Raw genomic sequence first — 23982 nt, 5'->3', positions numbered from 1 at the left:
TGAGACCCAAGTAGCGAATGAGATCAACTCGCTCGGCTTGCCACAAGAAGTTATAAAACTTGCACTGGCTTACCTAAATCGGACCACAATGACACATGAAAATGGTCATGTGACTTTTCCGGCTTGTGGTTACGGGTCATAACTCCTGGATTTTGATTGGCTGTCGCTTGCTATATACCTGGGTCGCCACCATTTGGCGACAACACAAGTTAAGGTACATTGTCGTGACTCGTGAGATAAACCTGAACTACAATGAAGGCTGATAGCTGTAAATTATCGGAGAGTAGGAATATTCACTGTGCCCTTCTCGGCGACGGTCTTATTGGGAAGACAACCCTCTTCCGGACGTATATAAGTAAAAAGTTTAGAAAGGATTATGTGGCTACGATGCTGGACAAATATACAGGTGAGTGATCTTGCGCCGTTAATATGTATGCACTTACACGTGCTTAATTATCATGTGAGTGACAGGTGTAATTGCATTGCTATGTACACATCTTCCTGTGTTATAAATAGCACGTGCGATATGTGCGTACTTCTACTTCTGCACTTGTTATACGTAATGCACGTGTGTGGGTTTACATATAACTAAGTGTATCATGGTCTGCATGTATATTATTCGCTTACATTTAAAAGTTGGTTAACTTAATATTATTATCACCTTCATAAAGTATTTGTTGATAGGAAGTTAATACATGACACGTTTTCATGGATAACAACTTTTTGTATTATTTATACGACGTCATCAACTGTCATCACGTTGTCATCTAAAACATGTCATGTATTAATGTTCGTCCAACTTCTAAGTGCCTTTCAAGAACTTCATGCGATAGGAAGTTAGCTTAACAACTACTTTCTGCTTTCTGATCTTATATGCGTGGAGGTTACGTAGAAACGAAAATATACATAAGCGACAAAATGGAAATGTAAGTTTGATTGCGAATTTATTACTCGTCGTGAACGAGAAGCCTGCTTAACTCAGAAAATGCAACAATATAACTATCATCTTATTTTTCATCTTGTTTAAAATTAAAACCAGTAAATCATATTTTGTAATGCAATCACCCTTTTACGTGTTCCTTCAGGTGAAATGTGATCATGAATGAACGCGATGTGATACTAATACAACAGACAAACAAAACTTGAGAACTTTTAACAGCTGACAAGTTGAATTAGGCACGTTTAAAACGTCTAAATATTTTAAGTTAAAAATATATATCCGGCCATTTTAAAGAATAGGACCCGGAAAATGAATGCAATATGAGAAGCTGTCATTGTTACCACCGATTCATGTCAAATAACCCACCATAAACACCAATGTGTGCGAAAACATATTTGCCCGCCTTGAAATCATATTCAATGCAGAATTGTAAATATGCTTTTTGCAAACGAACGCGGAAGTAAGATGAGGATTTCCTTTAGACCCCATGGTTACTATTTGCACTGTCGTGTTTTGACCCCGTTTTAGACTACCGGCTTAAGAAACAGGGATTAATAGAATTAACATTGATACCGCTCTCCTATCGTTATCCCTTTATGCTAAGATTGCATGTTATGTCAACTTGCCACTGTTACATTAATGCATTCCCGGGTCAAACGGATAAGGGCGTGTAAAGAAAATCCAAATCCGTATGTCTTTCATTCGGAGTTTTACATCAGCAAGCCCGGGTGGGGTCTATTTGATGAGGATCCGCTTTTATGATATCTTTTTATATGACTTTGAATAGGAATACCACCCCCGCTCGCTTGGAAAGTTTGAGATGGTTTTCAAAAGGGATACTGATAATTATTATATAGACAGATAAACATTCCTATCCTGTGAGATTTAAAAGACTTGAAATAGGATCCTACCTGGATTGGGGTCAGTGCCTATGCAAGAAAGGTGTACATTGTGTTAGATATACGGGACGAAAGTTGCTTTTGACACTTTTGTGACGTAAGTGGCTGTAATGGTACACTGAAATAAATACTTCGAGATATAAAGAATGCATTAACAGACTTGGACGGAGATAGGGATCTTGTGCGTAGGATCAAACGGCAATGCACTTTGGAATCAGTGAAACGTGAATTTGTTAGGTTGTGTTTCGAAGTTTGAAATCCATAAAGAAACTTGGTGCAATGCTTTTTATATATTATTCTTGTCTGTTTCCGGTAGTGCATGCGCATGCTATGACTCCACTTGATCGTCTGTATTGCTCATCTCATTTCTGGTGTCCCCCGCCGTGATATTGCTGGAATATTGCTAAAAGCGGCGTAAAAACAAACTCACTCACTCACTGTATTGCTCATAACCAACATGGGTACAATGTGAGAAACCCATTACTGGTTTCCCCATCCATGACATTGCTCGAATATTGCTAAAAGCGGCGTAATTCTCAACTCACTCACTAACTCTATTTGCTTATCAATTATGCTGAGTCAGCTTCAACTAAAATGTTCAGACGACGTAATAAAATTGCCTCACTGTTTTTCAAAACGCTCATAGGTGTTCTCTTTGCTTGTATATGCTCATGTTCACAGCAATAAATTTAAAGTTAACACATCGTTATTTCTACATCAACATCACAAACGCCCTATCACCGGAATGTCTGATTGAGATTTCAATCACGTGATTGTCTGATCAAGACCCGATTGCTTTCAGGCTACTTTTGTGTAAAACAAACAGGTCAGACACCGTCACGGTTGAGGGTTCTTCTGGTAGAGCAGGGCGTATACTTACCATCCCTTCAGTCACATAATTATCAACAATCGTTTCCTTTCATTCACAATAGAGTATGTGTCGGGGGTAAATCGAGGCAGATTAGTCTGTGGAATCGACTCTGTATATTCAGTTTAAAAATTCTATAGTCAGTTGATATTATTGTTACGAAATGTGACCTATTAAGCCCACAGGTCATAAAACGACTGCTGACACACATTTCATATCTTGACAACCGTCAATTATCCGTCATATGTTCTTATGTTGTCTATTTCAATTGCAGTGCGCATGGCAGTTGGCGGAAAGGAATTCATGGTGAATATCTTCGACACACCTGGACAGGTAGATACGCTTTCAGATTATTAATTTGAAGGAAAGCCAAACTTCAAATTTATCCCCAGAATAGAATTCATGCTGGTCGAAGCCTTTGAAGTATTCAGTAGCACAGTCTCCGGCAAAACATCTACGTATGTCTCTAATTATTTGTAATGGGGTCACACGCGAGGTCAGGTCAAGAAATAGAACCTCACTGCTAGATTACCCGTTTTGATAAAGGATTCGAACCAATTTGAAGTCCATATTTAAATTCTTCCTATCTAATACGACAACAATACAGGAATTTCATTCGATGGTTATCTTGAAAAGTGATTGATGGGTTGTGAATTTCTGAGTGATAATGTCCCGCGGAATCACCTTGTCGATCGTTATCAAGTCAGTTGACTGACCATGTGACGTTGTTTGTCCGTACCCTGTGGTCATCTCATGACTCTCTCTGACCCACCCAAGCAGAGGTTGAAATACACACGGGTATGTGACTGGCATATCAGACATTACATTGCACTTCAACCCTCGGCCAGTATTTGGACTTGCTGATAACATAGCTTAGTTCCGCGTCACGAAACGTCAATCATTGCTACATTGCATGCGTAAATAGTCTGAAATATATTAACTTTCTTAATCGTACTCTACTTCAATAGATCATCATAATGATAATGTATTGTTTTCCTATTTTAACAGCACGTGATAAATATTTAGGAATCGCTATTGTTTGGATTAAGGGGACATCGTTGTATTTTAAGTGTGTTTTGTTTTTCCTGACTATAAGTTCGAGGGAGAGTTTAATCATATTTTTAAACGTCCGATGACTGACCGATTACTTTACTTTCAGGATGACTTTGTGCACGAGCGAGTGATCACGTACAAAGAAAGCGAGGTGTTTGTACTGTGTTTCTCGACATGCGACCGGGAGTCTTTCTTGAGAGTACAGGATCTTCTCCTCCCAGAGATTAAAGAATTTACCGACAGAAAGGTTCCAATCATCCTAGTCGGAACGCAGACAGATCTCAGGAAAGGAACTAGAGAAAGCGATATCACAACGAGAGAAGGCGCGAGGTTGGCTAAAGAGATTGGGGCTGATTGCTATTTGGAATGTTCCGCGAAGAAACAGCAGGGCCTGAAGGAAGTGTTTGATCATGTCGTCATTTCCGCTTTGAAGGACCGGAAGAGGAAGGGAAACATCTTGCGCAGACTCTTTAAGAAATGACTCTGATCGCTCAGGATCGGAATAACCCGAATCTCAAATCTCGCGAGAACATGTGTTCACATGAGATGTCTGTCTCGTTACCCAAATACGAGAATCGTCTTCCATTCCTCATTGGAAGTTACCGTCCTTAAAAATCTTGCTTTTCGCAACAAGATGTCACGGACATGAGTTGTCCCACAAGACAACTGTCTAAAGCCGGACCTACTCTTCTGATGAAACGGTTACCGCCCCTTACAGCTTCGGGCGATGCCAAAACTTACATCCGCCAGTGACGTAAACGTACGCTGCGCGGAGCTCACCAGGACATGCCATGAGAGGAGTTATTTCATTACATCATGGCTGCTATCGGTGACAGGCTGATAAGAAAGGTGGACAGTAGAGTGATGGAAATGCTTATCAACCACATGGTCCTTTAAGCAAAATCACCATGTTGTCAACCTCGCACAATGCTTACGTCACGAGGTATTTGACCTATGTACCTGTCAATCTGTGAACATTTTCCTCATAACTTATGTTTATTATTTCGCCTTTTCGATGGTAAACATTTTGATGTTTGAGTTGTAAAATGATACCATTATAACAGCATTGAATAACAAGCATTTGACTTTTTTTCATATTGTATTTGGAATAAAAAACTTAGTGGTCCTTCAAGCAAAATCACCATGTTGTCAACCTCGCACAATGCTTACGTCACGAGGTATTTGACCTATGCACCTTTCAATCTGTGAACATTTTCTTCATATCTTATGTTTATTATTTCGCCTTTTTGATGGTAAACATTTTGATGTTTGAGTTGTAAAATGATACCGTTATAACAGCATTGAATAACAAGCATTTGACTTTTTTTTTCATATTGAATTTGGAACATAATTTTATTAACGTATTTGCGTTTTCACAAACATGGAATGCTATAATTTCCTGAAGCAGTTAGTACAATAATCTAAAAATACATCTGTGTTCACCTTTGGTTTAATCTATGGTCGTAATAAGTAGATTCGGAAATCTTATAATCCGCTTCCGAAACTGGTAATCCAAATCGGATGTATTGTTAGGGTCACTAAATCCAAAGGGTTCACCAGATAATCAGGCTTAAACAATGAACAATAATTATATAAGCTTAATCGAATCCGTGTTCTATTTATAGTTGTATGGTACACACTGGTAAACACGTGATCTGCAAACATAAAGACTGTGATCTCGTAATTTCGTGGTCTTCACGAATGTGAAGTCACTTGATACTTCACTGATGTTTGAGACCGGACAACGTACTTTCATGAAACTATATTGATTGTAATATGTAGCTCTTTCTAATATGTCAGTTTATGGAAGTGTCAGTAATTTAAATTTTGTCCACGGACTATGTAACCAGTAGTGCATGTGTACCCTATCTTGATAGCATGTGCAATATATATTTTGTAGTATTTACATTGGCTGCTGGTCGGCCCCACAGAGGAAAAAATATCTGGAAAATAAAGAAAAATATTCGTACTTTCGTTTCATTTTGTTTCTCAGTTTTTGGCATTTGGAAATTTGGTGCGTGGTTGATGTGTGAGGTGAAGTAAACTAGTGCTGTGTTCAAGGTTGTTGGCGCTCACAACGACGTGTATGGAGGTGCGTATTGTAAGTGTATGTGATTTGTGTGTGTGTGAGAGAGAGGTAGATGGAGAGAGAGAGAGGGAGGGAGAGAGAGAGTGGCATACATAGTATGGGTGCACGTACATCAGTTACAGAGCAAATGCTCATCATCAACTGTAGCTCCTTTAATGACTACCTTTATTCTGGTGGCACTTTAAGTATTTCCTGGAACAGGCACACCTACTACTGATTATATTTCTTACACCACTTGACACGTTTGTATTTAAAAACTCGATACTTGTTCCTTTAATGACTACCTATATTCTGGAGACAACCGAGAGAGAGAGAGTCTGTATAATTATGGTATGATCAGATCAAACTGCCCGAGTAATATAAAAAGTATTGGCGATATATATAGTCTGAGCGATATCACATTTTCAAGAAATGTTATTGGAGGCAACACAATATCGTGTTATTTCCAGGTAATTCCTCATCATATCACTATCTATAAGTATCTATCTATACATTGCTTGCTCGAAGTCCAGAGATCAATGCAATACGATACAGGTGAGACAGTGCTCTCTGATTACAGGTGTGTCTAATTAAGGTGGGTGGAATACCTGTCCAGATTAGACTGCAGTTTCGTTTGAATGTGCAACTCAACCTTTGTATTGTCCGTATCTCGTTTCGTTAAGCATGTAAGAACGTGTGTTGTTACTGTTATATTTCTGTAGTGTCTGAGAGAGAGAGAGAGAGAGAGAGAGAGAGAGAGAGAGAGAGAGAGAGAGAGAGAGAGAGAGAGAGAGAGAGAGAGAGAGCGAATGGGTACACGGAGGAGTCCAAGTGACACGTGATGTGTTGTTCCTCTTGGGGAAGCCAGGGCTCGATTCCACACACCTTTGGTTCATATGGACAATACATTCCCCCAAATAGGCGTTTTAGTTTTACGCCGCTTTTAGCAATATTGCAGCAATATCAGGACGGGGGGCACCAGAAATGAGCTTCACACATTGTACCCATGTGGGAAATCGAACCCGGGCCTTCGGCGTGACGAGCGAACTCTTTAACCACTAGGCTACCCCACCGCCCTTCCTAAATATGAAGCAGTCTTGCTTGTCTCTCATATTTGCATCTTACCTGGGTTAAAGAGTGGAAGGTAATTTGATATTTGAATATCATTAAACGATATATTTATCTGCATTTCTCATCACGTCTGTCAGACAGACAGACAGACAGTTTATTCTCAAGAGAACCCACCAACGGTGGTACATGAGAAAAGTACAATATAAATTCGCATATGATAATATAATCAATCAAGATGACAGCAATATAAGGTAAATACATATATATAGTGAAATTTTCAATGAAATATGACAAAGTAAGTTAGCAATATTCTCATGCAGCTGCAACTAGTCTGAAGATGGTGTTGATGAATTTAGACAGGTCTTTCACATTTTTTACTCTGGTGCTAGATAAACATTTTTTTAGCTTGAACATATTAGGCCATTCGTAGAGATCTTTACGTATGTGTATAGACCGCGGCTGGAGAAGGGCTTCACACCTGAACAGGTAGTGGAACTCATCACCAACCGCCGGGAAATTACATAGATGTACTTGAAGCTGACCCAGTGCCCATAGCTCGATATGTTGGACCAGCACATTGACAATGAACTGACGAAGGTTATTGTCACAAATAGAGACGCTACCTGAGATTGTATGTCCAACGGATTGGAAGCAGTATGAAGAGTCCACAAATAATAGCATTTGCATCAGTTGTCCTCGTTTTGCAACACGTTGCTATAATCTACGTAATCAGAGGAATATTTGAATATCAGTAAACAAATCAATGTCGAACGACCCAGATTTCTGTTTACTGCATTAACCCTTCTCTGACAATGTGACAATTATCATTACTCTTAATCATGATTCTTAAGCGTGTACGACTAATGTTTGTTGTTGATATGGAAACATCATATATATGTGACTTTTAGGACTAATGCTTATACTGGGAGAAGCAAATAAAGGAACACAGGAAATTTCAAGCGTTCCTTTAATATTTTCCAGTTGTCATCACCAGCTTTGAATAACACTGAGGGGTAGGGGCGTAGGAACACATATCTACCCATAACTACAATTTCATTTTGATTTTCAATACTTTTCATAAATTAGCCCCCCCCCGCGCGCTCTGAAAACCGTTCTTACGCCCCTGGGGAAATAAATCCGAGAAAAATTTAGGAACACATATAGTGGATAATGAAAGAGATCCCTTGTTATATTTAGTTTACGCAACGGGTATTCGCTCGGGAAATACCTACATGTATGTACAAATGTCTTGAACACAGCATGACATAGACACGAATATAATAATGTATCATTAGTGATCATGACTGTTGTAATCTTTCAGGAATGTTTGCTTACTGGCATTGACATGCTCGGTGATGTGATCGGTGACACACGTAATGACGTCAGCTCGCCATTAGCCAATCGCTGTTCGAGGGCTGGTGTCTCGCGAGACGTTTCGTGTCCTGAAGCACATTTGATTTTCATGAGCCCCGATTTGCTTTCTCTCGTGAGTGAGTATGATTTTACGCCGCTTTTAGCAACATTCCAGCAATATCACGACGGGGACACCAGAAATGGGCTTCACACGCTGTACCCATGTGGGGAATCGAACCCGGGCTTCCGGCGTGACAAGGCTACCCCTAAAAAATAAGCCAATTAGCCAAACAAAAATAAGAATATTCTTCTTCCAACTGCCCTACCACTTTTTCAACAGCCGACTTGGTACAATGGGACTGGGAATGTGTTCTTATCAGTATAACAGCGCTTGACCCCAAACAGCCCCATTGCTCAGCACGTCATCGTTTTGATGGGGCGTCTGTGATGTCTCAACACCTTCCGGATATCATGTGTCGTAACACTCTTAAGCCAACAAACAATAACGTGACGTCATCAGACGGCTGCCTTACCGCGTATCCTGTAGCAGAGGTTGGTCATGTGTCATTGATGTTAGAGTGAGTGAGTGAGTGAGTGAGTGTAGTTTCACGCCGCTTTTAGCAATATTCCAGCAATATCACGGCGGGGGACACCAGAAATGGGCTTCACACAATGTGCCCACGTGGGGAATCGAACCCGGGTCTCCGGCGTGATGAGCGAACGCCATAACCACTAGGCTACCCCAACGGCCCCATCATTGATGTTAGGCGTGTGTGCCCACTGTCCGACTTGTTGTTGCCGACCCACCTCAGTTCGGTTGTTGTATGACCGTCATTTTAAATGTTGATTTCGTTAAGATTTTGTTCGTCCCAACACATTTTATTTCATGCATATACATTTTGTGGGTTTTTAAACTACACTGATTTAAAACTAAGGTAAAGTTTCTTTTGGCCGTCAGTATGCATGCAATTTTTCGGACTGGAGAGGATCTCATGATTTCTGATGGCGTACGCACGTTCAGAACCGTCACTATCTAAATGTTGGTTAATTTAGAGAAAACACTTCGTAACCTTAGGTTGTGAAAACATCTTGTTTTTACTCTCGGGACAAGCATTTTGCACGTCCACTTGCTGATTTCCCGCAAGTCTCGTGTCCGGATGAACGAGGTTTCACTTAAAACATACTGAGGGAAACAGACAAGAGAACACCACGTCATGGCAGTGTTCCTTAATTCACTCTCAGATTTCCTCCCACCGTTTCCTTTATTTGATTCTCTCAGTATAGATTCATAAGAGCGTATGCACATGCAAAATAATCGCTATTTGTTATATCTAAATTTCAATCTATTTTCTTCAAACGTTTGGTACCGTTAGTGGTTGGAACCATGTAACTGCCTTACCCGCTCTACAAGTATTTCATCACGTACACTTGTTTATTGCAGTGCATTTCTGACGTCACACGTCTTCACCAAACCGTTTCGACCCCAGCTGAAAAACAAAAAGTGTTTGAATCGACCTTTGTCAAGGAGGTCTCAAGTTTAACTCACGCGACTCGCGTACATAATTACTTTTGTGCATAAGTGATTAGGAAAGTAGTTTACAAACACAGCTAGCATTACAACAGTATATATGGTAAGGCGTACGTGTTTTCGCGTTTGAAAAGGAAATGGTGGGTTTGGAGAGGTTGGACGATGCAATTGAAACTGTTCGCTGTGCGTAGTATTTGTCTTATTGCTCATTTCCTTTCATTGTTTCGACTGTCAATGGTTTAATGGGGTTATCAAGGGCATAGAAAAGTGTTTATGGTTTAACGAACCAGATGAAGATAAGTGAACAAGTTAGCTTAGAATAACGTTGTTTTACCGTTATATAACAGCATTTCTGCTCAATACTAATGGTGAAAGAAACACGAAAAATAGAAATAGGGCTGAATATAGGATTCGAACCCATTATCAACAACCCGTGAAGAATTGATCTTCAGTAACCCATGCTTGTGGTAAGAGGCGACTAACGGGATCTGGTGGGCAGGCTCGATGACTTGGCTGACACATGTCGTACACCAATTGCGTAGGTTGATGCTGGTGACCAGTATGCTTTTGTGTGTGTGTGTGTGTGTGTGTGTGTGTGTGTGTGTGTGTGTGTGTGTGTGTGTGTGTGTGTGTGTTATAGTGGATTATGAAGCATAAATGTTAACATCAAAAGAACAAAGATAAGTGTTGACGACAAACATCCTATACAACTATACAAGAACGTTTATTGAAAACTTAATACTCAAACACATGCTATACTTTGCACGTGTGGGGCTACACACGTGCGCAATGTGTCATTCCAGATTTCGACTGAAAAGGTCTGAAACTTCCTGTTTATCAATTCTTCTGTCAATCATACTGATTCTGCTTATCATACTTAAATAATTGACGTGGTGTCATTGACAGTTTGTGTATGAACTAGCAATGAAGTACAGGTGTGGTCAATGTTCCACAGTCTGTGATAAGAAAATTGTGGAATAAGTACCAGCAATCCAACAATCCTAAAATGTTGGCGATCGATGACCGGACGTCCCCCATGTATACTCATGCCAATAATGGTTGTCACCCCCTTCCATTCTATTTATTGGAGAAGGTGTGTGGTGTGTGTGTGGGGTTGGGGTGGGGAGGGGGGTGACAACCATTATTTGCATGAGTATATGTGCGTACGTGCGTGCTTGCGTGCGTGCATGCATGTATGATTGAGTGAGTGAGTGAGTGAGTGAGTGAGTTTATTTTTACGCCGCTTTTAGCACTATTCCAGCAATATTACGGCGGGTGACACCAGAAATTTCACATTGTACTTATGAGTGAAATCGAACCCTGGTCTTCGGCGTGACGAGCGAACGCTTTAACCACTGGGCTACCTCACTGCCCCGCATGCATGTATGCATGTGTTCATGCATAAATGTGTGTAAGCAGAAGAAGCACTTTGGTATTTCTCATAATATTTATCACGTTTAGTGCATATATTCCAATAATAGATTCCGTTTTCTATATATATCATATTATGTTTTATTAGTAGAACACAATCATCAACAGATTGTTTAATACCCAAACAACACCAGAGCTTAAACCTAGTACAAGTGATAGAAGTCAACATGGCCCACTCGGACGCCAGGTAAAGAAAGACACGTCCCCGATCCATTATGCATAGCAATGATGTTCTTGTCGTTCGGGTTTATTTGCGTTCGATATGTAACAATTGGATTTGTCCATAAACCCTCCCTTAATATTGACCAGGACGATAAAAACACCTTAGCTACACACCTCAAGCAGCCAGTTTGGGAAGGAATGAAATTTTAGACAGTAAGTGCCATCCCCAGCCTTCCTAAACAGGCGCTGAGTGTCAGTCGATATTACGAGTATACGGCAAGTTTACAATTCACACAGATACGCCATGCCTATTGACATAGATTCGCCAAGCAAGGCGTAGCCGGTAGATCGCATATGAATTGTTGTGTATGACGTTGATGAAAATACCTCGACTCCGGAAAATCGTTCTGAATAGTATGTACATATCATGGGCGGTATCATTGTTGATAAGAGAGGTGTTTCAGTCGTAACATGGTATGAAGTATCATCTGTCTGTTCCCGACATCTGAACATCCGTCTATTCTACACGAGTTCACGTAGCATGGTGGTGTCTATTTCTGTTCATTGTGTCTGAGTTGGTATCAACGCTTTGTTTCGGAAATGGATGCGCTCATAGGGGCGTGTCTCGCTTAGAAACAGCGTTAGAAAGACATATAGGCGTACAGACCCTACCCTATTACTATTAAAAGGAAAGGGATGTAACGATGGAACCACCCCTCCTCAATCTAAGTTAGATTTCAACACGTAAACTATTTTTAAGGCCCCGTCGAGACCTACGAATCGAAAGCGAGATGTTTTCCCTACAAAATGAGCTATAAATGGTCACAATCGGATCTATATTTCATAAGTTATACGCCACGACTCACCGAAAACAGCTACCTCCGCAATTCCAAGCCAAAATCATGGATCACCCAAGACAGCGAAAACTCACCTTTTAAATTTGTTTATTAATTCCAGCCACGTTGACAGCACCTATGTAGGGCTAGATTCGATCGGCAGCGCCATTCCACAGGTCTAAAAACTGATTGCAACATCTACATATCATTTTCTCGACAGTAAGCAGGCATTTTCTCCAAAATCATCGGCAATCGTACTCACTTGTCGGCCATAGATGACCTTGACATTCAAGTGACATGAGCAGTAAATTGGTAAAAATAATTTTAGAGGTTAACTATTTATAAATATAATTTGGATGCGCTGGTGTATGAACACGGTCGTTGTAAACATGTAATTTGCTATAGATACGTATGTTTGGAGGTATTCATTTCACCAGCTGATTATAGGATTATCATGATTATTAAGTTGCTCTATCATTCTGCATTCTAAAGTAATTTTCCTGTTTAGCTGTTCGTGTTCAGTGCATACGTACCAATGGGTTGATATCACAACAGTTATGAGAGTTATTTCACTTGCTTGCGTTTATTCTGTCTGGAAAAACTCAATGCAGAATATTAAATGATAAAACTGCAAGGTTTAGAAATTCTAAACTTTGCAGTCGCTCGGCATGTCAAAGGGATATTGTTAATAGCGGCGTAAAACCATACTCACTCACTAATGAGGTAGTGAGCGAGTGAGTGAATTGAGTTTTACGCCGCTTTTAGCAATATTCCAGCAATATCACGACGGGGGACACAAGAAATGGGCTTCACACATTGCACCCATGTGGGGAATCGAACCCGGTCTTCGGCGTGACGAGCGAACGCTTTAACCATTAGGCTACCACCCCGCCCCACAAGGGTGGTAGGACGAGGAGGACTAGTTTCACCTACCAGCTGGCTAACGTGGTTACACTTACGAGGTACACGTTATGACGAGGTCCAAAATGCAGAGGTCTGGAAGAAAGCGTTAAGAATATTTGGTTCAGTTTCATTCACTCCAGTAGTTGGTCTTCAGTAACCCAGGCTTTCCGTCGGGATCGGGTGGTCGCGCTCGCTGACTGTGACATGTCATCGTTCCCAATTGCGCAGAACGATGCTCATGCTGTTGATCACTGGGTTGTCTGGTCCAGACTCGATTATTTACAGGCCGCCGCCAAATAGCTTGAATATTGCTGAGTGCGGCGTAAAACTAAACTCACTCACTCATGCTTGCCGTATGAGGCGACAAACGGGATCGGGTGGCCAGGCTCGCTGATTTGGTTGGCACATGTCATCGTACCCAAATTGCGTAGAACGATGCTCATGCTGTTGATTACTGGATTGTTTGGTCCATACTCTAGTATTTACAGGTCAGGTGAGGTGAAATGAGGTTTAACGTCGTACTTAAGAATATTTCGCTCATATGACGACGTCCATGCGTGTGTACGTGTGGCTGCTTGTACTAGCCCAGCCTTAAGCTGGTTTCATAGTGCTTGCCCACTGAGATGCCAAGCCGCAGTTAAGCATGAATACCCTACTCAGACACATTATACTGACTCCGAGCCGACCAGTCCTTGTTGTACCCATTAATGCCGTGCGACAGGCAGGGAACAACAAGTACCATGTATTAACGTCTTTTGGTATAACGCGGCCGGGGATCGAACCCGCGACCTTCCGCTCTAGCCACTACACCACAGAGGCAGTCGAGTATTTACAGACCGCCGTCATATATCTCGAATATTGCTGCGTGCAGCGTTTAACAACAGACCAACCAATCAACGGTTCAGTATAACCTTGTCAGCCTTGTTACCAGCTGTGTGGTGCATAGCAATGGCGTCCGGTAATATGGTTCAGGCTAATGAGGACGAACGAAGTCCATATCAACATAGTAATATGATCCAGGATAAAGAAGACTAACGTGGACGCAGGTAATGACGAATAGCGTGGCCAAGTTAAAGAAGACTAACGTGGTAGAGGCTAATGAGGACTACTAAAGTCTAATTTAATGAGGACTAACGTGGTCCAGGTTAATGAGGACTAACGTGGTCCAGGTGAATGAGGACTAACGTGGACCAGGTTAATGAGGACTAACGTGGTCCAGGTTAATGAGGGCTAACGTGGTCCAGGTTAATGAGGACTAACGTGGTCCAGGTTAATGAGGACTAACGTGGTCCAGGTTAATGAGGACTAACGTGGTCCAGGTTAATGAGGACTAACGTGGTCCAGGTTAATGAGGGCTAACGTGGTCCAGGTTAATGAGGGCTAACGTGGTCCAGGTTAATGAGGACTAACGTGGTCCAGGTTAATGAGGGCTAACGTGGTCCAGGTTAATGAGGACTAACGGGCCAAGGTTAATGAGGACTAACGTGGTCCAGGTTAATGAGGACTAACGTGGTCCAGGTTAATGAGGACTAACGTGGTCCAGGTTAATGAGGACTAACGTGGTCCAGGTTAATGAGGACTAACGTGGTCCAGGTTAATGAGGACTGACGTGGTCCAGGTTAATGAGGGCTAACGTGGTCCAGGTTAATGAGGGCTAACGTGGTCCAGGTTAATGAGGACTAACGTGGTCCAGGTTAATGAGGACTAACGTGGTCCAGGTTAATGAGGACTAACGTGGTCCAGGTTAATGAGGACTAACGTGGTCCAGGTTAATGAGGACTAACGTGGTCCAGGTTAATGAGGGCTAACGTGGTCCAGGTTAATGAGGGCTAACGTAGTCCAGGTTAATGAGGACTAACGTGGTCCAGGTTAATGAGGACTAACGTGGTCCAGGTTAATGAGGACTAACGTGGTCCAGGTTAATGAGGGCTAACGTGGTCCAGGTTAATGAGGGCTAACGTGGTCCAGGTTAATGAGGACTAAAGTGGTCCAGGTTAATGTTGACTAACATGGTCCAGTTAAATGGGGCTAACGTGGACCAGATTGTGAAGACAAACGTGGATCGGGCTAATGAGGACTAACGTGGTCCAGGTTAATGTTGACTAACATGAACCAGGCTAATGAAGACTAACATGGTCCAGTTAAATGGGGCTAACGTGGACCAGATTGTGAAGACAAACGTGGATCGGGCTAATGAGGACAAACGTGGACCAGGTAAATGAGGACTAATGTGGTCCAGATTAATGAGGACTAATGTGGACCAGATTAATGAGGACTAATGTGGTCCAGATTAATGAGGACTAATGTGCCCCGTGAAGATCCGGGTTAGAATAGGTCTTCAGCAACCCATGCTTGCCACAAAAGGCGACCATGCTTGTCGTAAGAGGCGACTAACGGGATCGGGTGGTCAGGCTCGCTGACTTGGTTGACACATGTCATCGGTTCCCAAATGCGCAGATCGATGCTCATGTTGTTGATCACTGGATTGTCTGGTCCAGACTTATTTACGACCGCCGCCATATAGCTGGAATATTGCTGAGTGCGGCGTAAAACTAAACTCACTCACTGAGGACTAATGTGGTCCAGATTAATGAAGACTTAGTGATCCATGTTTACGAGAACTAACGTGGATGGGGCCAATGGAGCCTAACATAATTAAGGCTTATCCCGTCCAGATTAATGATGTTCGTACTAAAAAGGCATACATTAGTAACACACAAGTAATGTGTTCAGACTAATATAACTAATCAATATGACTGACTAACGTCTTCAGATCAAAAACAATTAGTGCTAATGTTGTCCAGACTAATGAGGCTCGGGTGAGTGAGTTTCAGTCTAACGAGGTCAAAAGTATTTAACTAAAGCCAACGCGATCAGCGCTTTCGTCGTCCGCATTAACGAGGTCCAGATTAACGAGGTAAACCTCAAGTGAATCTGAATAACTTTGTCCAGATTATTGATGTACTGATTAAACTAGGCTTGTGTGACGATGACGAAAGTAACGATGTTCAGATTTATAACCCCAAACAACTATAGTCAGGCTACTTCGATGCACGTGTTTACAGTCATTTATTTCTTCGAAAATGTGTCTCAATACATGATACATATATCACCGCCTATCTCTCTTTGTCATGATTGTATGAAAATAGAGTCGTTAGATATTTTCTTCAAGAAGTGATTCAGTTCTTTCCCCCCTGATCTATCTATAGCTGTCAACCCCATTTAGAAATATAGAACATGACGTGTTTAGCTGAAGCATGGAATTTCATTTCAAACGTGTAGATTTCACGATAGAAACATATATCAGGGAAGTCTTGACCCAGTGTTACAGAAAAGATGGTGTCTATATTTAGTTCGAAACCGCAAGTCATGGGGGAACAAAGACGGAGAGTCCTTGAAAGAGTCGGGGCATTAGACAAGCGTTGGGGTGGAGAGGAATTAGCTGTGTATTTCACGGGGTAACTGGCGTGATAATGCTCGATTTCACAAAGAAATCGACAAGTGCCCGAATGCCGTGACACTTGAATGGGCTCTGTGACAGCGCGCATAGGTTGAAGACATTGATGGACAGGTGTTGTGTACATGGCATGTAGATTCCGGTTACGCTTTCTCCCTTTCTTTTGTGTGTTAAACCATGTCTTTTTCAAGCCCAACTGCAAACGAGTGAGTGAGTGAGTGAGTGGGTGAGGGAGGGAGGGAGGAATCTTAGAGAAACAAAACTTGAAACTTACCCAGGGGCGGTAAGACTTTTTCAACATTCTTTGTTCTGCGTGTTCACAATACATATTCATCACCAGATAGTTGGGATCAAACATATTAGACCAGGCTGTAAATTAGAGCAAACCAGTTAGATCAGATATGATATCAGAACAGGTTGTTCAGAAATGACATCAGATCAAGTAATTCAAATAGATGATATCAGATCAGGTAGTGCAGATACAAGACACAAGGCCGGACATTTCTGACAAATGATATCAGGGTCAGGTAGTTTAGACAAAGGATGTTAGACTAAAATGATTTAGAGTTATTACGTCAAACCAGCTATGACTTGTAGCAGATCTGCCCGTTTATTTCAAGTGAACAATTAACTTGGCTTTGTGACGGGTGTTACAGGTGGCGCGTGGCATACTCAACACCTGGTGTCATCACTTTGATAGTGATTCTTAATCATTAGCTAATGATATAGTCGGAATCGTGCAAAGATATATTATCAAAATTATAGAAGGGGGTTTGTACCTTTTATTTAAAGTGAGAGAGTGAGTCTTATTTTACGCCGCCTTCAGCAATATCCCAGCAATATCACAACGGGGGACACCAGAAAATGAGCTTCACACTGTATCCATTTACGGAATCGAACCCAGGTCTTTGGCGTGACGAGCGAACGCTTGAACCACTAGACTACACAATAAACCCCACTTATTTAGAGCGCATTGATGAGGTTGAATTCAACATTTACGAAGACGAATATACGGGAGCCGTTTCACGAAACCTAGTTCATATTTATATTAAACTAGCATCAACAGAATATCATCCATCCGAAGGTCAAGGTGAAAAGATAAATATGACCCTTAGGGTGACATGGAAAGCGGGGTCAAGGAAGCAAGGTATTTACTGTGGTATCTAAGGAATGCTCACTTGGTGTGGAAACGAAGACAGAAACATGGTGCTGGACAAAGGGCAGCTGTCAAGTCGCTGTGCGATTACACTGGTTGACAAGGCTACAACGTAGCGGCATGTTCTCCTGCATAGCTGCAACCATCACGGAGCGGATCCAGGAGTTTGGAGAAGAGGGGATGCACATAGACCATGAAGTCCAAAGGTTAGGGGGAAATGCTCCTCAGGGAACTTTTTTTCCGGGGAGGAGGGGGGTGCACACCCCTCTCTGGATCCGCTCCTGCTTCGTATGGTTCTTTTTGGTGATGACGATATGAAGATTTTATATTGGTAAGAACTGTTAAAAGAAGAGGTGAGGTGAGGTGAGGTGAGGTGAGGTGAAAATGGGTTTAACGTGCTTGAGAATATTTCGCTCATATGACGACGTGCATGTGTGTGTATGTGTATATCCGGCTGCTTGTACTAGCCCAGACTGAAGCTGGTTTCATAGTGCTTGCCCACTGAGATGCCATGGCGCAGTTAAGCATGAATACCCTACTAAGACACATTATACTGACTCCGAGCCGACCAGTCCTTGTTGTACCCATTAATGCCGAGCGCCAGGCAGGGATCAACAAGTACCATATTTTAACGTCTTTTGGTATGACGCGGTCGGGGATCGAACCCGCGACCTTCCGCTCTCCGGGCGGACGCTCCAACCACTACACAAAAGAAGAACGGGAAATGAACGAAACCTCGTTAGAATGGAGATATTTGAACAACTAAATGCATTGTTACATTAACATGGCAGTGGTTCCGGATTTTGTAAATATGTACAAGGAAAGGTGGGATGCCGGGGAACGTTACTGATGACAGTGTTAAAGCAGTGTTAAAGCTGTGTTAAGGCAGTGTCAAGGCAGTGTCATCTACAAGGTTGGGCAAGCACTGTAAAACGCGCACATTCCGGGTGAGTGAGTGAGGTGTTTACGCCGCCTTTAGAAACAGACCCGTGAAGGTCCGGGTTAGAATCGATCTTCAGTAACCCATGCTTGCCGTAAGAGGCGGCTAACGGGATCGGGTGGTCAGGCTCGCTGACTTGGCTGACACATGTCATCGGTTCCCAAATGCGCAGATCGATACTCATGCTGTTGATCACTGGAATGTCTGATCCAGACTCGATTACTTACAGACCGCCGCCATATAGCTGGAATATTCCTAAGTGCGGCGATAACCTAAACTCACTCACTCACCTTTAGAAATATTCCCGCAGTATCACGGCGGGGGACACCAGAAATGGGCTTCAAACGTAAGTGGTAAGTTTCACCCACACATCAATCCCTCCTCCCAAGACGAGAGTGTCCACAAGCCTCATCAGTCCTAGTGGCAGCTAGACTTTGACTGAACACGCTTGTCTCGTGAAAATGACACTCACCATATATCTTGTAGCCTATTTGTTTGAGGAGAACTATATAGTATTGAAATACAGATAAATTGCAAGAAGGTAATATCAATAGCTTCTTGTCTGAATTCATTATACGACGAAAAGTCTTCGATGATTAAACTTGACATGCAGTCATATCATATACGTAGAGAAACAAATAAAGGAACACATGAAAATTCAAGCGTTCTTTATTATTTTCCAGTTTTCATCACCACAGCGCCATTCAAAGCTGGTGATGAAAGCTAGAAAATAATAAAGGAACACTTGAATTTTACTGTGTTCCTTTACTTGTTTCTCTACGTATATTTCGTCTTACAAAATGAATTTTGGATGGAACTCTAACTGCAAAAAGTATCCTTTATACATAAGACTGCACTTGCTCACTTGATGTTCCCACCAGCTTCCAATTGAGACTGCATGTATATAAAACAAAACAACAGATTGTGATGCATTTGTGATTTAAAACATTTTATTGTTGATTGTTGAATACGAATAATTGATTGTAATATTTAACAACAACTAAGATGCAGGTGTATTAAAAAATATAATCTTTTCATGATATCACACGAGTTTTTGATGTTAATAAGACGAGATGAGATGAGAATGCCAAAAAACCGCACTGATGCATCGTATTCATCATATATTTTTTATGAATTGCTTTCGCGAGCGAAATACGTCAAACTTTTAACCAAAATGGAAAATCAAATGCCTTGGATTGGTAAGTAATTAATGTAATGTAAATAGGAACAATCTGTCTTCTTACGAGTGAACAAAAACAATGAAAATAGTATGTATTTAATAAGCAAAGAAATTCCTATCCTGCTTCGAACTCGAAACTTTCATCTTAAACAATTGGTCTTGTTTCTGAAATGTCTACGGAGTCAGAGTTACCTCCCTTCAGCAAGTCAACACCAAATCGATCGCGTAGTATGGTTTTACCAGGCAGCAAGTTTGTATTGGGCTAACAATACATCACCGTCGCCGACTGCGCCATCGGCGGCTTCGACAAACTAGTATTGCCTCATCCATAGCATCAGCTCCTGATAATAAAGAGCCAGAGGTGAGAGTATGACTTGTGTTGCTTGAGGTCTTTTTCCTACGCTGCCCACTCGCTCGCTCCCAGCGGTTCAACAGCATTGGCTGAAGCCCGATCTACCTAGGTGTTACGGTTTTGTACGTGTCGTATTTCAATTATATAATCTTCAAAACATGGCATATTTAAGTCATTCTTCTCTTTCATGAAACTTTGGGACATGTTACATAACAACAAAATATGCCGGACCGAAGTTTGAAGTTTGATGAACGCTCAGTTGAAGAACACATAGAACTGTTACCATTTTGTCGACTGGAATCTGAAATTAAGTCGGTTTTTCCCCAAGGATTATTTTCGGATCGTGGGCTCGGGAAGTATGAACAATATTGTTGTGGATCAAGTGAGCTGTAATAACTGGCGGTGGGGTAGCCCAGTGGTTAAAGCGTTCGCTCGTAACGGCAAAGGCCGGGTTCGATTTCCCACAGGGGTACAATGCGTTAAGCCCATTTTTGGTGTCCCCCCGCCGTGAATGGCTGGAATGTTGTTAAAAGCACTCACTCACTGTATGTCCACTGACTGAATTATCGCAACTTTACTTGTTGAAACCTGTAGATTTTAGACCGTATATTTTGTGTACAGGGTCTCAATGAACCATGTCTTTTGAACAGTGTAATATACAAACCTTCCTCTTTCTGCCTGTTGAAATATTTAATATATTTATCAGTGACAAATCACAGTTTATCACAGGAATGTCGTACTTATGCCATTCAAATATTTTTGCTTTTTCGTACATAACTTTGCTTTAATATCAGGACACCAAATTTAAGTTTACCATGTTCATGGATTTGCACAGTAGCCGACTGTACCACAGAATAACTTCCTGGATTTTCCGTTTGTGAGTTTCACAGGAAATGTAAAAGATTCTTCGAACGCGAACAAACCCACCTCGACATGCTTTTAAACGGTTTTCGTAAGAGATGCCCTTATCATTATCATTCGGTATATGACCGCCTCCGTGGTGTAGTGGTTAGAGCGTCCGCCCGGAGAGCGGAAGGTCGCAGGTTCGATCCCCGACCGCGTCATACCAAAAGACGTTAAAATATGGTACTTGTTGGTCCCTGCCTGGCGCTCGGCATTAATGGGTACAACAAGGACTGGTCGGCTCGGAGTCAGTATACTGTGTCTGAGTGGGGTATTCATGCTTCACTGCGGCATGGTATCTCAGTGGGCTAGCACTATGAAACCAGCTTAAGTCGTCGTCATATGAGCGAAATATTCTTAAGCACGACGTTAAACCCAATTTCACCTCACCTCACCTCACCTCACCTGGTATGGGCAGAGAGCATGTTGTGAATCCTGCTAGTCGTCTCCTGCCACGGGTTGCTGAAGATCCATTCTAACCCGGATATTCACGGGACTCCATCGCGATGAGGATGTAGTAGATTTGACATTGTGCCAGCATTAAGAATAACATTCTACCTCATAGAGAATACATGTATTCCAAAGCAATTCCCCTTTTGCACTTAATGAAGTGACCCGAATTAAATTAATATTGTACACATATTATATGATGCATTTGTCAAGAGGTCCAAATACCAGGCAATGGTGTTGTGCCACGTTCATGGATGACAACCGATGGCAGAAGCAATAAGAGATGCCATTCCACTATAGAACAACTTCTGCAAGACTCGCCAGTAGCGAGATGGTGTATAGCACTACTGTATATCAAATACATGTTTTTGTTGCGTCTTTAGTTGAAGTATTTTAATGTGTACAACTTGAAACGCGTTCCGCGAATACAGATAAATGAGATGATGTTGAATGGCTATTCCTTTCACAGTTATTGACTCAAAGATGTATTTCCCCCTTTTTCTATCCACCTAAATGACACGCGGAGGAAACTACGAATAGTTGAGATAACTTTTTGGGTCATTGAGTTATGTACTCGCTTGTGTTCATCTCAATTGGGCATCCTAATTTTCCTTTGAGTAACCAAATATATTATACCCACCTCAAACCAACTCAATTGGGTATTTTACCATTTTCCATTAATTTGTATAAAAGTTATATAGTTTAAATGTTGGTGTTTGCTATTCATATTTCATCTGTAATATGAGACACGATAAGAAACACTGCAAGTAGCCAAGTTCACGTGTTGATATACAACATCTCAATATACCTCAGTTATTTTATCTAATCACCGGTACGCAAGCTGAAATGTGACATTTATGTGTGTACGCATGTAAGATCAAACTTATTGAGTATTTTCAAAACTTCAAGCGTACTTGTACGCAATAGACTTAATAAGAATTGTGTATAGCGCCTTTCAAGGCTAACTATCCTGCTCCAGGCGCACGACGAGCGAGTTCAGTTTTACGCCGCTTTTTAGCAATATTCCAGCAATATCACGGCTGGGGACACCAGAAATGGGCTTCACACATTGTGCCCATGTGGGGATTCGACCCCGGGTCTTCGGCGTGACGAGCGAACGCTTAACCACAAGGCTACCCCACCGCCCCAGGCGCACAAGCTGGCAACAGAGTCAGCAGAATGCTTCTCGGAAGATATGGGTTTTTAGGAGACTTCTGAATCTGGGATAATCAGAGCAGGAACGCGCGTAGAGAGGCAGATGATTCAAGTAGTGACAAGACGATTTTGACCATCTCTCTGATGCATCACAGACAGCAGCACCGCCCAAATCTCCCCTACCTACACTGTATATAGGTCTTAGAAGACCTAGAGTAAGACACAACCATTAATAAAATCACACCACACATATTTGCATGAACGTCCAGATCGCATTGGACTCAAAAGGTCCAGATCGCCTTCGTCCCAAAGGTCCAGATCATCGCTTCCTAACCAAAGGACAAGATTGCCTTCAACCCAAAGATCCAGATCGCCTTTGACCCAAAGGTTCAGATCGCCACCAAGCCTAAAGGTTTAGATCACCTCCAAAACCTAAGGGTCCAGAACGTGTTTGACCCATCAGTACAGGTTACCTCTGACCCCAAGGTCCGGATCTCATTAGTTCCCGAGATGACGGACAGTCATTTTTATAGAACAACCACAGGCATCAAGATCTAGAATTCGACAGTGTCCATCTCTTTTGAGTCAAATATCCTGTGTGCCTCTGACCAAAGATCCAAAGATCAACCAGTCCATGGTCGAGATCACCTCAGGCACCACCAAGGTGAAAAACATGAAGACTCTGCAATTCCAAGTAAGCTTAACCAAATATATTCCCTTCTAAACGGTCAATGTACTCTAGCGTTGTGAGTCTAATGTATAAGAGAGTATATATATTTGTATGTAATGTGGAGCGGGCACTATAACATTTCAAGTGATTTGTTTGCCACAGATGGTTCCTAAACGTTTTTATTGTTGGTTGTGTTGTGTTACATTTCTTATTGAATATTATTTTTCCGAACCTACACACTTCCAACTGTCGAAGCAACAGAGAAATCAACAAGCATCAGTCTCATGCAGCGGGCGAGCGAGCGAATTTATTTTTAGCAATATTCCAGCAATGTCACGGTGGGGGACACCAGAAATGGGCTTCACACATTGTACCCATGTGGGAAATCGAACTCGGGTCTTAGGCGTGACGAGCGAACGCTTGAACCACTAGACTACCCCACCGTCCTCATCTCCTATAGCAGATGAGAACCCATGATCCAGAGGCTTGAACACATGATCTCAAGCATCACAATTCACTTCGACACTTCATTCGCTTAATGAGGCCGAGCGAGGTCTTGGCGATGAAACTAGTACATATGCATCACACATCATCCTCTTGATCCTGA

The 23982-nt window shown here is 41.9% G+C and overlaps 1 protein-coding gene across 1 annotated transcript; it reads left to right on the top strand.

Moving 5' to 3' along the window:
• Positions 1-203: 203 nt before the first annotated feature.
• LOC124280104 (rho-related GTP-binding protein RhoQ-like) lies at positions 204-5729 on the top strand. Its single transcript, XM_046715996.1, has 3 exons — positions 204-406; positions 2982-3040; positions 3867-5729. The coding sequence occupies exons 1-3, from the start codon at positions 253-255 to the stop codon at positions 4239-4241; spliced, it is 588 nt and encodes a 195-aa protein (XP_046571952.1). The 5' UTR covers positions 204-252; the 3' UTR covers positions 4242-5729.
• The last annotated feature ends 18253 nt before the right edge of the window (positions 5730-23982 follow it).

The sequence above is a fragment of the Haliotis rubra genome, unplaced genomic scaffold (genome assembly GCF_003918875.1).
Source record: "Haliotis rubra isolate DU_JTF1 unplaced genomic scaffold, ASM391887v1 Scf26, whole genome shotgun sequence".
NCBI classification, from domain to species: domain Eukaryota; kingdom Metazoa; phylum Mollusca; class Gastropoda; order Lepetellida; family Haliotidae; genus Haliotis; species Haliotis rubra.
Note: the sequence above shows the minus strand (reverse complement) of the source record. Positions and strands in the feature narration are given on the sequence as shown.

What these genes read in the sequence shown, in the direction of transcription:
- LOC124280104 (XM_046715996.1), top strand. Translation starts at nt 253, where the DNA reads ATGAAGGCTGATAGCTGTAAATTATCGGAGAGTAGGAATATTCACTGT. An exon ending in GATGCTGGACAAATATACAG is followed by an intron (nt 407 to 2,981) that starts GTGAGTGATCTT and finishes TTTCAATTGCAG; the next exon opens with TGCGCATGGCAGTTGGCGGA. An exon ending in TCTTCGACACACCTGGACAG is followed by an intron (nt 3,041 to 3,866) that starts GTAGATACGCTT and finishes CTTTACTTTCAG; the next exon opens with GATGACTTTGTGCACGAGCG.